Raw genomic sequence first — 14538 nt, 5'->3', positions numbered from 1 at the left:
ATTCTTTATCTTCTTTTTTAAGGTAGTACAGTATAATCTAAATACCAAAACAAGGATGTTATGAAAAAGAAAAATTACAGGTCCATCCTACTAATTTGAAAGGATCCTCAGTAAAAGACTAGCAAGTGATATTAAGAGACATATAAAAAAGTAATATATCACAACTGCTTTGGATTATTTTATATTTGTAAGTTTGGTTAAACATTTCAAATCAGTCAATGTAAATGACCGCATTAACAAAATAAAAGAAAAATCATACGATTACCTTAATGGATACAGAGAAGCATATGAAAGAAATCTACCTCCATATATAATTAAAAACTTTTGGCAGGGCCTCCCCGTGGCACAGTGGGTTGAGCACAGCACTGTGAAGCTGTCCACAGCCTCTGCAGCAAAGGTTCGATTCCCAGCCAGCCAGGAAGATTCCCACATGGCGGGGCAGACCTCTCCTGCCTCGGGAACTTAGGTCCTTCTGCCTGTTCTGCTCCCTGCTCTGTCTCTGGTGAATTCTCTCACCATCCCGCGCCTCTGGCCTGTACCCCAGTGCTTGTATAAATAAATAAAATCTTTAAAAAAAATGAAAACTTTTGGCAAACTAGTAGTAAAACTTCCCTTAAAATGAAAAAAAGTGTATTCACAAAGATCATCCTGGGAGGTAAACAGATGTTGAGTCTTTCTTTTAAGACTTAGAAGGTCTTAGGAGCTGTACAACCAGCACATCTACTCAACATCACACATGACATCCTAGCCGGCAGAAAAAGGCAAAGAAAAAAATGAAGGCATACATGTTAGGAAAAAAGAAACAAAACTGTCAATATTCTCAAATGATATGATTATATATGTAGAAAATACAGAAGACTCTACACAGATAAAGTGCTAGGATTCACTTTATAAGTCTGCTAGGTTCTGAATACAAGATCAATATAAAACACAACTATATTTCTATAGGTCAGCAAAAAAGAATTGGAAAATGAAATTTTAAAAAGGTACAATACAGCAGGTACAAAGGTATAATACATGCTTGAATAACATGGTTGCATTCAATGAAGTTTCCTAACATTGTTGATGAGGAAGAGATAATGGTGGACAACACTGAATTAAAACATGTTATTCCAGGATCTGTTCGTGTTATACATTGTTTCACTTAAAGTCACAGTTTCCAAGAATCTATCAACAGCCATATTAAGTTAGATTTACTATATACCACAAAGTGAAGAAACAGGAAATACCTAGGAATAAACCTAATAAAAGAGGTGTAAGTTCTCCACACAGGAAACTATGAAACATCACTGATAGAAATTTTAAAATGTCCAAAAAAAAAATTTAGAGGCACATACCATGTTCATGGACAATTATTACAAAGACATCCATTTTCCCTAAATTTATCTATGGACTCAATGCATTCTCAATTAAAATCACAACATTTTTAATGTCTTCATTACTATAGTTGTTCTGTTTTTGGTGGAACTTAAGAAACTGATTAAAAATGTTGTTTAAATGTAAATAAAAGGCAAAGAATAACCAAGAAGCTCTTCTAGAAGGAAGAACACAGTCTGAATATAAATTCTTGTTATGAAATTATGGTGTGTTTATTAACAAACAAAAGGAATAAACTTGAGCGAGCCCCAAACAGACACACCCAGGTACCTGAATGACACACCAGTGCCACAGAATGGTGGGAACAGGTGGTCTCACCCATAAATCAAGCTGGATGCCCATAAAATATTTTTTAATAAAACTTATCTTACCTCATATAATATGCAAAAATGAATTCCCAGTGAATTATAAATATAAATTCTGGGTTGAAACAGGAATGTTTCTGTAGGCTAATATGAAGATCTTTATAACTTCAGAGTATGAAAGGACTTCTTGAATGGCACACAATAAAACACTAACAATAAAGGAAGCAGAATCTATAAGGAGTTGGATATTGACATTAAGAACCTGTTCATCACGAAAAGAGTAAACAGACAATCAACAAAAAGAAGATTTTACATCACATAAACCAGTAAGGAGCTCACAGCCAGAACATACTAAAATGCCTACAAATCAGTAAAAACAAACCATTTGGCAAGAGATTTGAACAACCATATCATAAAATAATTCAAATGGCCAATAGACATGAAAGGGTGTGCAACCTCATCAGGCAGAAAGGCAAATTAGCCCACAGTGCTATATCACCACCATCACCAGAATGGCTAACGTTACAAAGAGTGACAGAGCCGGTAAGGACACGGACCGGAGGAAAGGCCCATGTTGCTGGTGGGAGGTCACTGGTTGGCACAACTGTAGGTTTCCCTGCTATCCAAAAGCAGAGGGTCCCCAGGAAACCGTCCCTAAGCTTAAGTGACCTAATGCGAAGAAGCAATGAACTCAGCTGGAAACATGTTTGCGTGTTCCCAGACCCAGAGAGGAACCTCCCACATCATTCTAGACACATAAAACTAAAAATAACACTAACATATTGCAAAAGCAGGAAAGCTGTGAGAAACACAGTCCATATAGTTACCAAAGCCCATCAGGATGGCTGTGCTTTCCTTTGGGGGAGGGGACAGTAGTGATGGGGAGATGGTCCTGGGGTGCACCCTGGGATGGACGTGTTCTATGTTGTATGTTGGCGTAGGCAGCAAAGTGATGAACCACCGCACTCTGTATGGCTGTTTCACACACTTCTGTATGCAGGTGAAGTCCCACTTCAATCTACCCGATGCACCTGCAGCGCAAGACTTCGTGGCCTCCACACCTGTGCACACTGTCTGGACTGGGGAGAGCAGCCCGGCTTAATTTAAAAACCACGGTGTGTGTCCTCACGGTGGCCCGTTAGCTTTTATAGCTCTCAGCACTGACATCTCTCCAGGCCCCACACAGAGCCTGCCTGGCCACTGCACGCGGAGCAAACTCCCCTCCCCTGCTGGAGGTTGCTGAATAGAAGCCGGCGGCTGGCCCAGGTAATGCACAGGATGCAAAGGTCCTGAGACCCTCTGGAGCCCCCCACAATGGATACCCAAGCATGCTTCCCTCCTGTCCTCGGCAACAGGCCTGTTCTTCACTTCCCAGCCAAGTGCCCTTTCTCAGGGGTCTTTCTTTGTCCCCACCCCTCCTTCCCCAACCAGTCACTAGCATCTCCCTTTGCTATTAGTGCTGGCCATTCTCAGCTTGCCCCCACCTCCCAGGCCCACCCTGGGAGGCTGATCCCCGGACCTGATCCCCATGGGGCTCCACTGTGGAGGGCAGCGGCAGAAGCTGGGAGGGGAAGAGAGGGTGAGCAAGCATGTCCTCCCCACTCACTCGCAGCTGCAGCCTGCATTTCTGAGACTGCTGCTTCCCTGGAGGACCACATCCTCCGGTGGCTCAGCTCACAGGGGCTCCGGTAAGATCATGTTGCTCCTTGGCTCAGGCCTGGACTCAGCACTGCCCTGCCTGCAGCGCCTTTCCCAGGCTCAGGAGCCCCTGCCTCTGCCTTTTTAAGTTGTCTTTTCACTAAACTCTCTTCCTTTGAACTACGTTGGCTTCCATCTTCTGCTGGAAGCCCATGGAGTGGCAATTTTATATTAAATTTATATAATGATTTTATCAGCACTGGTCTTCTCCCGCTTGGCTGTGAGCTCCATGACACCGACACATCAGAAGGCGCCAACACATGTTTGTTAAATGATTTAGTGAGTTAGTGAGCGCGTGGATGAACTCACATCAGAACTAGAATACACCAAGCCTGGTGCGAGAATCCCTGAAAGGTTCCTGTGACGGTGGACGTGGCACCAAGCTACTAGAGCAGACCTTATCACAGTTGAAAAGAACTTTTGTTGGCAGGAATATTTCTACTCAGGATAATTTTAATTATTCTAGCAATATGTGAATAAAACTATTATTTCCCCACTATAAAGACAGACTATGCATCTGACGTCAATGAAGAGAATGAAAGTGAACTCCAGTTACAGCTGAGTCAGGAGGGGCGCAAAAAAATATTAAGTAGAAAAAGAAGACTCTGATTCTGTGTTTTTTTATAACCTACAGTGAGTGATACTAGAAAAGAAATAGCAGTTACGTGGTGGAGGAGGGTGAACTCCAGGCAGAAAATGTCCTTTGTTAACACATTAAATGACGGTTGCTGCATCATGCTTCATACTTAAAGAGGGACAGTCCAGGCCGACCCCCACATGAGACAAGCGATTCCCTGTCAGTATAGATGCTCCCACAACATCTACAGAAAGAACTGGGAGATTCTGATTCTAAGCCACTGATCAGAATTTCCAGATCAGGGCCCGGAGTTCTGCAGATTTCCTTTCTCTTTTTTGCTACAAAAAATGTAGAAAAACCAGATTCCCTAAAGGCCCTCCAAGGCACCAGCTGGATCTTTCAAAAACCTTGTACCATGAGACGCTTGAATTGTAGTCCTGAGAAAACTGGGAAGCGGGTGCCGCTGTTGGGGCTGAGATGAGGGAGCCTGGGGCCGGGGAGCGCCAGCCCGCGGGAGTCGGGTGCGGTCATCTGCACCCCCTTTTCATCGCGCTTTATGTATGGGCGGGAGCGGTGGCCGGTGGCTCGCTCCCTGCTTCTCTTGAGTGAGAATCACACTAAATATACACCAGATCAAGAATTTTTAGTTTACAGCTGGCTGTTCTGCAAGCAATAATTTACCTAGTGGGCCAGGTCCGGGATGGGATACAGCCTCAATCTACAGAGGTCAAGGTTGACCTCTCTCTGCAGTCTCTTTCTTGTGAAACCTCTGCTAGTTCTCCTCCTAACTTTTCCACTGTAGAAAGTATTCCCAGTTTTCTGGACATTCTAACCAGGAGGTCCAGCCTCTCTAGTATGGCGTGAGCTCCAGACTGTCGCCAGGCCTGTCAAGCGTTCTCAGATGGCACCACTGGGATCCGACTGGTCTTAAATCAGCAACAACAGACCCGCCTTTAGCTAAAGGGTTAGGAATGCCCGGTGGAGGGGCCGGGGAAGGAGAGAATGTGTTAAAATTGTTAAACTGCAGTTAGTTACACAGCCATTTCTTCCACAACACATCACCTGCCTTGCTGCACGTCAACTTAGATGCACCAAAAAAAAAAAAAATGCATTGTTCATCATGCACTGGCGTGGGTCACACTAGCACAGGCAATGCCCACCGCCAGCTCCTCGCTGCCCGCGTCCCTGGAAACAAAAGGGCATCTGACACCTGGTCCTGCCATCCCCAGGCAGAGAAGCAGGGAGCGAGCCACCGGCCACCGCTCCCGCCCATACATAAAGCGCGATGAAAAGGGGGTGCAGATGACCGCACCCGACTCCCGCGGGCTGGCGCTCCCCGGCCCCAGGCTCCCTCATCTCAGCCCCAACAGCGGCACCCGCTTCCCAGGCCCCGCGCCCGGCAGGGTCCGCAAAGAAGCCCGGCTCGGGCTCCGGGCGCGCTGGAGCCCCGGGGGAGCGGGCGGCGCCCCCATTCCGGCGGGGTGCTTACCGGCCAGCCCTCCGCCGCCGCCGTCGCCCGCGTGCCCCTTCCTGCGCTGCAGGATGAAGTAGGGGTTGGCCCTCTCGGTGATCCACAGCGCGTTGGCCAGCAGCACCTCTTCGGGGTTCACCCACATGGTCCCGGCCGCCGCGCGCCGCCGGCGGGGGGCGGCAGGTGGGGTCCGGCACCCGGGGCGCGCCCGGCCCTAGGCTCGGCGGCGGCCGGCGCCCTCAGCAGCGGCGGCCCGCGGCGCCCGGGTCAGCGGCGAGGGCGCGGGCGCGGCGCGCACCATCCTCCCGGCGCCGCGCCCAGGCCCGCCGCTCCCCGCCCGGCCGGGCCCGCGCGCCGCGGGGAGCGCGGCTGCAGGAGGCGCGGAGCGGGGGCGCTCAGCCCCGGGTCGCCCCCGAGCAGGCGGGGACGCGGCTGCGCCCCCCGAGCGAGCAGCGCGCGCTCCGCGCCCTGGAGTCGCCGCGCCGCCCGCGCGCGCCGGGGCCCCTCGCCGCGGCGCACCCGGCCCGGGAAGGACGCGCGGGTCACGGCGAGGGATGACGACAGCGCGGATCCGCGCCCCGGGCTCTGCGCACCCGGCCCCGCCGCGCCGGCGGCCTCGGGCGGAACCAGCGGGGCACCCGGCGGCCGGCGCGCGGCCTCACGCCCACCCCAGCCCCGGGGCGCGGCGGGCGCGGCGGGGGCGTGTGCCGGGCGTGCGCTCGCGGTCCCCGCCCCGCGGCCGGCGCCGCCCCTCGGCCCGGGCCGCGCGCCCCGAGGGTCCGGCCTCCGGGCGCACGGCGGGTCGGAAGTGGACGCAGCCAATGGGCGGCGATGTTTTTGTTTCCTGCATCCCTGGGGCGAGTCCTGCGCCAGACTTGTCGCGCCCGCGACCCCTCCCCCGCGCCATTCCTTTGTAATTCCAGCGGCCGGGCTCGGGCCTGACATCACCGCTCTGCGTGACCCGCCGGGCGCCCCCGGAGGAGCTGGAACCCGCCCCGGCGCTCGGACCAGGCGTCCACACCGCGGCTGTCCCTGGCAGAATTCGGGGTCTAGCCACACTTGCTAGATGGATGAAGGTTTTAAAAAATCAGTGAAACCTAAAACTCGAACACCAGGCCCCTGCCTTATCCAGGGAGAGCCCTGCACACCCCCAACCCCGCCCCCAGTCTGGGTGATTGCTGTCCCCAGGTGATCACACCCCCTCGGTCTGCACATCTCATCAGATCTTTCTACACCCAGCAAAGAGGCCCTTCTTCCCAGGTGATGGGGGTTTGTTTACCAGGCTCCGCTGTGGACACCCCGGGGGTGCTCCCTTTCCAGAGCAGCGGAGCGTTGGGTGACACTTGCTGTGAACATTGGCCCGCGCAGCTGACTTGTTCTCTTGGTTTCCTTCCCAGTGGGAATGGCAGGCCCTTTACTCCCTCACACTGACTGACCTTGGGCTCTGTAGAAGACATTTCAGACCACCAGCTATTTGCGAGGAGTTCACATATTTAACACCCGAGAATGACACCTGCCTCCTTGGGTCGCACTGCTGTGCCTTCAGCCAAAGAACCTATTACAAATAAAGCACAATAAGCACAAGGCGGTCATCTTATGTCCGTTACAATTGCTTTAATAATACATGTATATATTCTTGAAGTGCTTCTGTAGGTGTTATTTTACACAATTGGTATTTTTTCAGGGTAAGTATACCGGTTGTAGAGCAACCCCGATACAAAATGGGGTGCCTGACTGTGGGTCCTCACCCGCGCCCTTAAAAGGACTTATCAATGCTCTACCGCAGGCGCACGCGAAAGGTTCATAAAAGGTTTATTGACAAGGGAAGGGGAATGGGGAAATGTACAGCTCTGGGAGAAAAGTGGGAGACAAAGGTTTAAATGACTCCTACCCGATCCGCTGATCAGGAATCCCAAAATGGCACCCTGAGAGCTGGCCGCGAGCCAGGAGCCGTGAAGCCAGGAGGCGAGCAACAGCGAGCCCCCCAAGGCCCACATGTTTGGTTTTTATATCCAACCTGGCTGCCCAACTCCACCCTCAGGCCCCAGCCACCCTCCCTTTGGTGGTGACGGGATTTGTCTTTCCCAATGTCTTGATGGCTTTAGTCTGGAGTGGGGGTGGGATCCACAAAGCCTGCATGGGATTAGCTCAGGACATCCTTTCCCTCTAACATACCCAGAGCCTTCACGCTGTCTTTTGAGGACCCTTATTTACTGCTCAGAGTAGACCTGGCCACATCTGTCCTCCAGCCAGTGTGTGACTTTAGCTTAGCTTCTTTAATTTATTGGTGCCAAAATACTATTTACTTTTATCACTCTTTCAACATGTAATTATAGAATTCCTACTGTGCTCTAGACTAGGGGGAAAACAAGTCAACAAAACACACAAAAATCTCTGCCTGCTTGCTTGGGCTCATGGGAAGCTCCAGTCAGGACTGAGAAGACTCCAGACACTGGAAGGGAACAGAAGGAGACAACACTTATTTAATAAGCAAGAGAGTATTTTCAGAGCCCAGACCCCCACCTCCCAAGCGCCTCCCTCACACTCAAGTCTTACTAACCATTCTATCATCTAGCATTTGGTCAAGAAGAAAAATTCAGCTCTAGTGTCGGCAGAGAGAATTCACCTAACCAGTGAAAAAGAAGCCAACTCCTCCCAGAGTCCCCTAGCTGAAGGCAGCGTGTGTTAAAAATAGAAAAACAGTTCCAAAACGGAGTTCTTCAGGCTGGGCCCCTACCCATACTTAATTATTACCTATTGTGCTTTCAACCTCTCCAGAAGGAAAGATATTAGCCAATCAATCTGGAGTGTCCTATCAGCTCCACTGAGGTCATCTGCACGAGAAGATCCACTTGGCTTCTCCTGACGGAAGGAAGCTTTCCCTGGTAATATTTTCTCTGGTCCCACCCTCCATTTTATGAAAATCGTTGCATTATCTGGACCTGATGCTGACCATTTCATAAATCCTTGAAGAAAGCCAATTAGATCTCTAAATTCGTGAGTTTTGTTTTAAACACGTGAACAATAATTTTTTTTTTTTTTTTAAATGCACAGACCTTCTCTGCTCACCATCTAAGGGCAGGAGTTCTAGTAAGGTATGTGGGATTTCTGTGTCTGGTGAGGTAGAGGAGGCGGGGCGACCAGTTGGGACAGAAAAGCTTATTTGGTTTCAGAGATTCAAGCCTTGGCTGTAGCTTTGATATCTGCTGTGGAGACCTTCACGAGGATCTGAGTTACTAGCCCAACTGGAAAAACTAGATCAACCAGTTACCACAGTGTTGACCTGGCAAGTCATAAAGCTCCTTGATGATACAGAAGCCATGGTTTTGTCATATCAGCTTTAAGAGGCTGACCAGATCTGCAGCCAGGACCATTCTCATAGGTAGTTTACCCTTGACCAGAGGGACTTGAACTTGCAAACAACTGACATCAACATACAGTGTTGATGTATCTTCTCTTCCTTTTGATGTTCTCAGTAACACTTTCTTTTCTCTTGCTTACTTGATTGTAAGAATATTATTAAAATATTGAATTATTAATATCACAATGTTAAGTATTTACTATTCAATTAATCAATTATTTACTATAGCATTACATTAAATTATTTGATTAAGTGATTTAATCATTTAATAACAATTACTAGATGACTTAATAATTATTTAATACATGTAACGTACAAGATGTGTTAACTGACTTTACATTATTTTAAGGCTTCTGATTAACAACAGACTATCATTAGTTAAGCTTTGGGAGAGTTAAAAGTTATATGTAGATTTTCAATTTGGGGTGAGGAGAAACACCCCTAACTGTGGCATTGTTTGAGGGTCAACTGCAGTGTGGTTTGAGCGAAAAAAATCCTTCAAAATAGGTTTGATCTGTGATAGAACTACCTTGCTTCCACTCAGGGGCCACCCCCACTTTTTGAATTCTGTGATGTTCTGTAAATCAAAAATGAATAAAGCACTGTTTCTCTTACTGCTGGAGAACTGGCCAGATGACCCCATGCCCCACCGCCCCCCCAGAAGAAAGCATGAAGCAAGGTATGAGCAGAGATTCATTTTCTGATTCACTATCATGAAAAAGAGCAAGTGTTAGTGTCTGGAAAAGTGATAAGCTAAGGGTTTTAGACCACACGGAAGGGTGGGGCACACCTGGCCTTTTCCAGAATCCTCCACTGCAGCCCTGGGCTTGAGACTGGGAGAAGACCCTTGTTAAATCCCAGACTTGGCTCCAGGTCTCTGTCAAGCCCAGAGGAGCTTCCTGAGTGCTGAATTTCTCAACTTAAAACAAATTTAGAGACTTGGGAAGGAAAGGGGCTTAAAGAGACTCTGACAGTGGTCATGCTGAGCCTCTCACCTTCTATACAAGGAGCCTGAAGCTCAGAAAGGGAAGGGGCTTTGTTCCAGATGCACCTTCGTAAACCGGGAGCAGCATCACAGTGCAGTGGGCAGCGCCCTGTTGCTGCCCCACTTGCATGCAAGACCCAGTACGCCCCAGGGGGCTTTCGGCTGGGGCGGCTGGGAAGAAGCAAGGTGGATCTGCAAAGGGAGGTGGAACAAAAGGGAACGGGACTTAGAGGGGGACTCGTGGGAGGAGACACATGAAGGAAAGAAATGTAGAGACACTTGGAAGAGATACTTGAAGAGACACAAGGCGAGGGACACACAGGAAGCTGCCCTGCTCCGCGGCAGAGATAAAGGTGGCCACTATCCTGACTTCATCGTGGATTACTATGTGGTGTATTTAGAATTTTGAGTCTCTCCTGTCCCAGATCTTTGGGGCCTGCCTGATACCTGTCTTGTGATGTATGGCAAATTTTGGGGTCTCAGCAGTCCCTTTTGGGCCAAGTTGTCTGGGCATTTGCTCCCGAGAGGGTAATTTTTGGAGTTTTCTAGGGAAAGCTCTATTGAAACACCTCCCTCCCTCTCTCCGCACACACCAATTCTATTAAATTCCACCTTCCACATTAAGAGTCTGCTTCCTTTGCCTTTGTGTGCGCAGGTGGCCGGCTGCTTCTCAGAGCACGCAGCCCCTCAGTTTGTGGGCCCTGGGTGCCCGGCGGTTGCATGCTAACAAATTTGGCTTGGTTCACTTGGGTAATTAGGAGCAGAGATAGAACCTCGTCTTCCTAATTAGGAAACTATTATGACCCCAAATCTAAATTGCATCTTTTCCTTCTTCTCTGCATCTTATGTGTCACATCTTTCTGAGGAATGGAAATATGTACAATTATATCAATTGTGTGTCAATTGCTCTATCAATTATATAGCACCATGATCTGGGTGTTAGGAGCCACTCATTGGCTACACCTGCGCCAGCAGCCCGCCCCGGAGAGTGCTCACAGAGGACAGGGCCTGTCGGGGTGTGTGGTCCCCAAAGTAGACTCAGAGAGGTCTTATTGGAATAAGGTGACAGGGTTGTGGGCCAGATAGTCGATAGTGGACAATTTGTTTTCAATGTCTCTATCAGCTTGGTTGTAATACTTTGTATTACACATGTAGAAAACTTTTTCTCTCTCTTTTTTTTTTAATGCTAACAAACCTAGTAGTCTGGTGAGAAGTCACTTAAGTTGCCTTTAAAAAAAAAAAAAAGGAGGTTATTTATTAAAAAGACTCAGACTAAACTAGGACAGGGAGCATGGGACCTCCTTGGCCCCGCCTGCTTCTCCATTTGCCTCTATACATTTGTTCTGGTGATTTCGCCACGCCTCTTCTCTCACCCAAACACAGGTAGATGCACAACAAAAGCCCCATTAACCACATCCACATGGCGCACAGATGCCTCCCTGGATCCATCTCTAAGGTTGCTTTCATGCTGTCGTTCTCACCACTAGCGAAATGCTTGTCTTGGGGTTTCTTAGCTGTAATGCATGAGGGAAACCCATCGGCTGACCTCATCTTGTTGCCCAGGCCACTACTGGTCAGCTCCTGAGTCTGGCGGTTGGGTATGCACATTTTATGCCACCAATACTTTATAGATTCCCACTAAACTTAATTTTTGGTATAAAATTAGTCATTTTGAGAGTTAACCCATTACATGGCCTTCAAGCACCCTCCATCCAGGAAATGTCTGAAGTCTCCCCTGGTTCACATAAGCGGATCAGCCACACCGATTAAGCGGACACACTGGTTCATGTGGGTACTGTTGTGAGACCCGAAGCCTATAAAATAACCTCCTCGATCCTTTTAGGGATAAAGTTTTCCCCCATCGTCATGTTCTTCTTTTGCTAGTTACTCACATGTCCAGTTTCTCTCATTTGAAACACAAAAGACCCATTAACCAGATTTTTTTTTTAAGATTTATTTATTTATTTATACAAGCACTGGGTACAGTCAGAAGCGCGGGAGGGCAAGAGAATTCACCAGAGCCAGAGCAGGGAGCAGAACAGGCAGACTGACGAAGTACACTGCTGAGGGGAGCAGCGGGCGGCAGGAGAGGTCTGCGCGCCATGTGGGACCCTCCCTGGTGGCCGGGGATCAAACCGGTGCTGCAGAGGCTGCAGGCAGTTTCGCAGCCCCGCACTCAACCGCTGCGCCACCAGGGGAGGCCCCCCATTAACCAGATTTTTAAAATCACCCCAAGTACTAGTACCAAGCATGTCAAATTAAAAGTAGTGTTTGTCTGAGTTGTGCATGGCCCTGTTAACTAATACATCCGTGTTTTCATTTTTAAATAGAATACAATCTCTTAAATCTGAAGATAAGAACTAGCATTTTTATCAACCTTTTTGGACTAAACAGTTTTATTCAAACACTTTTTTTTAATGATGGTTAGCTTAACACAGATTTTCTAATTTAAGACTTTAGGGGAAATTGCAGTTTCCTTTTTAACTATCTTATTTTTACATTGGCGATATTCTCATTAGAGAAATACTAATTTTATCTTGAATCTCAAATCTTTAAAAACATTTTATGGTGAATTTAGCTAAATGATATAAAAAAAAAAATACCCAGGCATCAGTACTGACACAAAATAACAAGTGATAATGTGTTCATTATTTAAATCCTTTCCTTTTTGCTGTCCAGCTCTTCAGAGCTCCCGAAGAAGACTACAGATTGTAAAAGAAAAAAACCACTTGAAGATCACAAGTCTTTGAGAAACACGTGGTACAAAACACTAAGTGAGAAAATGGACTTACTGTACCCACAGAGTTCAGGTCACCTCAACCCCAAGGGACAAAATTTTGAGTAATCAGGATTAAGAAAAGGCAAAACATTACTCTCTGTATTTGTCAGTCTTCTTTTGTCCCTGCCTCTCCATGCCCTCTCTTAGGCATGTGTCCCTGGGATTTCTCTTACAGGACATATCACCCAACAGTGACGTCTTTTATTTGCCCTATGAAGGCTAGAAGGAAATCGACATTTTTCATCATAAATGGTACTGGCGAGAATTTTCATCTTTTGTCACTTGTGATCTTCTTGGCTGTGAAATGCAATCTTCTACACAAAGGGATGTGGTAAATCACGATTTCTATTCCAGTGAAAATTACAGTTTGTTTTAATGGGAATGACTCAGTCACTCAAACTGGAAGCTTAAGACATTCTGTCCCAGAATGGGATTTTTTTAAAACAAAACTTCCCCTTTCTCTCCTTACACATAGAAAACCCTCACTCACCTGAGAACGTTGTGGTGGGAAGCACTTATTGAAAAGAAAACTAAATAGCTAGAGAAAACCTCCTTCTCCATTGCTCTGGTCCTCAGGTTGTAAGTCTCAATTAAGAAGCTTTTTGAAAGAAATGAGAAAATCTATCTTGACCGTGCAGGAGTTCTCAGAATTCCAGACAAAGGTAGCTGATTGGTGACTGAGTGAGCAGTACAGGTGAGAGGTGACCTGGAGGAAATCAACTTTATGTACCGGCTTCTATAGCAGCAGTGAGACAACTTGAAGCTAATGCCAGATTATATAGTCTAGATTTTACTAGAACCTGGAGCAAGTAACCACCTGTAGTATAGGGTGTGTGTGTGTGTGTATGTGTGTGCGTGTGTGTGTGCGCGTGTATGCATGTGCATGAGGTCACACGAACTACTTTGCATATCTGAACATCTCTAATTAATATTCTTTCTGATATTTAATTTTAATCACATGAGTAAGTTGTATTGACTATAGAAAAATTAGAAAGCACAGATAAGCAAAGAGAAAAAAGTAAATTTACAAATGCGTAGAGTATCTTGAAATAAGTTCACAGGACACATGAACTTTTGTAACTTGCTTTACACATAACGGTGCTGTGAACACGTTCCAGATTTTTTAAAAAACGTACCTTTATGCCATTACTTTATTGATCGCATAGTATTTAATTATGTGGTGCACCTTCTTTTATTTAGTTCATTTGACATAATTGTTTGCGTCTTAAGAATATTCTTACCACACATCTCTGGTGAACATGTCTGACTGTATATTTGCACATCTGTCTAGTTGTTTTCTCTTAGTATAAATTTCTAAGAGGGGAATTTCTAGGTGATCTAGAACATATCTTTGTAGTGTTCTTGAGCCACCCTGGCAAATCTCTCCCTGTAAAGATGGGCTTGGACCCCGGACCCCGGAGCTTGGAGAGTACCTGTTCCTCCACCCTCATCTAAAATGTTTGGGTGACAGTGTCTCTTGCTTGGGGTGGCATAAGAGAATGTGACTCTGCATTTTTAATACACTTAGAGCTCTCAACAGACCTAACCATACTTTCCCCCAAGATAAAAATAGTTTTGCTTTTCTGATTATAAAAATGTTTATCACACAAAGGGAGCGTGATAGACGAGCATTGGAGAGAAAGTAAGGCTTCTCAAAGTATCCCTGAAGATGTTCGAGAACATCTTTCTGAATATCAATTGGTGCCTGTTAACACACAGACCGAGGCGCATCACCGCCGTGAAGGGCAACGCTCCACAGAGAGGACTGGGCCCGTGGCTAAGGCTCCTCCAGACGCACAGCTTTGGCCCTGTTCTCCAGGGGTTCCGCACGTTTCTGTGTGGAGAGTTAGCCTGAAGCGTGGAATTAGGGCCTCTTTCTCTCCGCCTCAGGGCTGCTCCGGGGAGGGCGGGCCCATGGAGGCAGTAAATGTCTCACTACCAAACTCAGGGGAAGATATTTCAAATGATGCTTATTTCAAATATCC

General features: G+C 47.3%; 1 protein-coding gene across 2 annotated transcripts in view; it reads right to left on the bottom strand.

Moving 5' to 3' along the window:
* The window catches only part of TBC1D9 (TBC1 domain family member 9), a gene marked incomplete at both ends in the record, with an annotated part of 67762 nt that extends 62189 nt beyond the window's left edge, over nucleotides 1-5573 (bottom strand). For both annotated transcript variants that reach the window (XM_084244963.1, XM_084244964.1), the window contains one exon: nucleotides 5447-5573. In XM_084244963.1, coding sequence (XP_084101089.1) covers nucleotides 5447-5573 — 127 coding nt within the window. The remainder of the gene's footprint in view (nucleotides 1-5446) is intronic.
* Nucleotides 5574-14538: the final 8965 nt, after the last annotated feature.

Source organism: Talpa europaea (assembly GCF_964194135.1).
Source record: "Talpa europaea genome assembly, chromosome: 10".
NCBI classification, from domain to species: Eukaryota; Metazoa; Chordata; class Mammalia; order Eulipotyphla; family Talpidae; genus Talpa; species Talpa europaea.
Note: the sequence above shows the minus strand (reverse complement) of the source record. Positions and strands in the feature narration are given on the sequence as shown.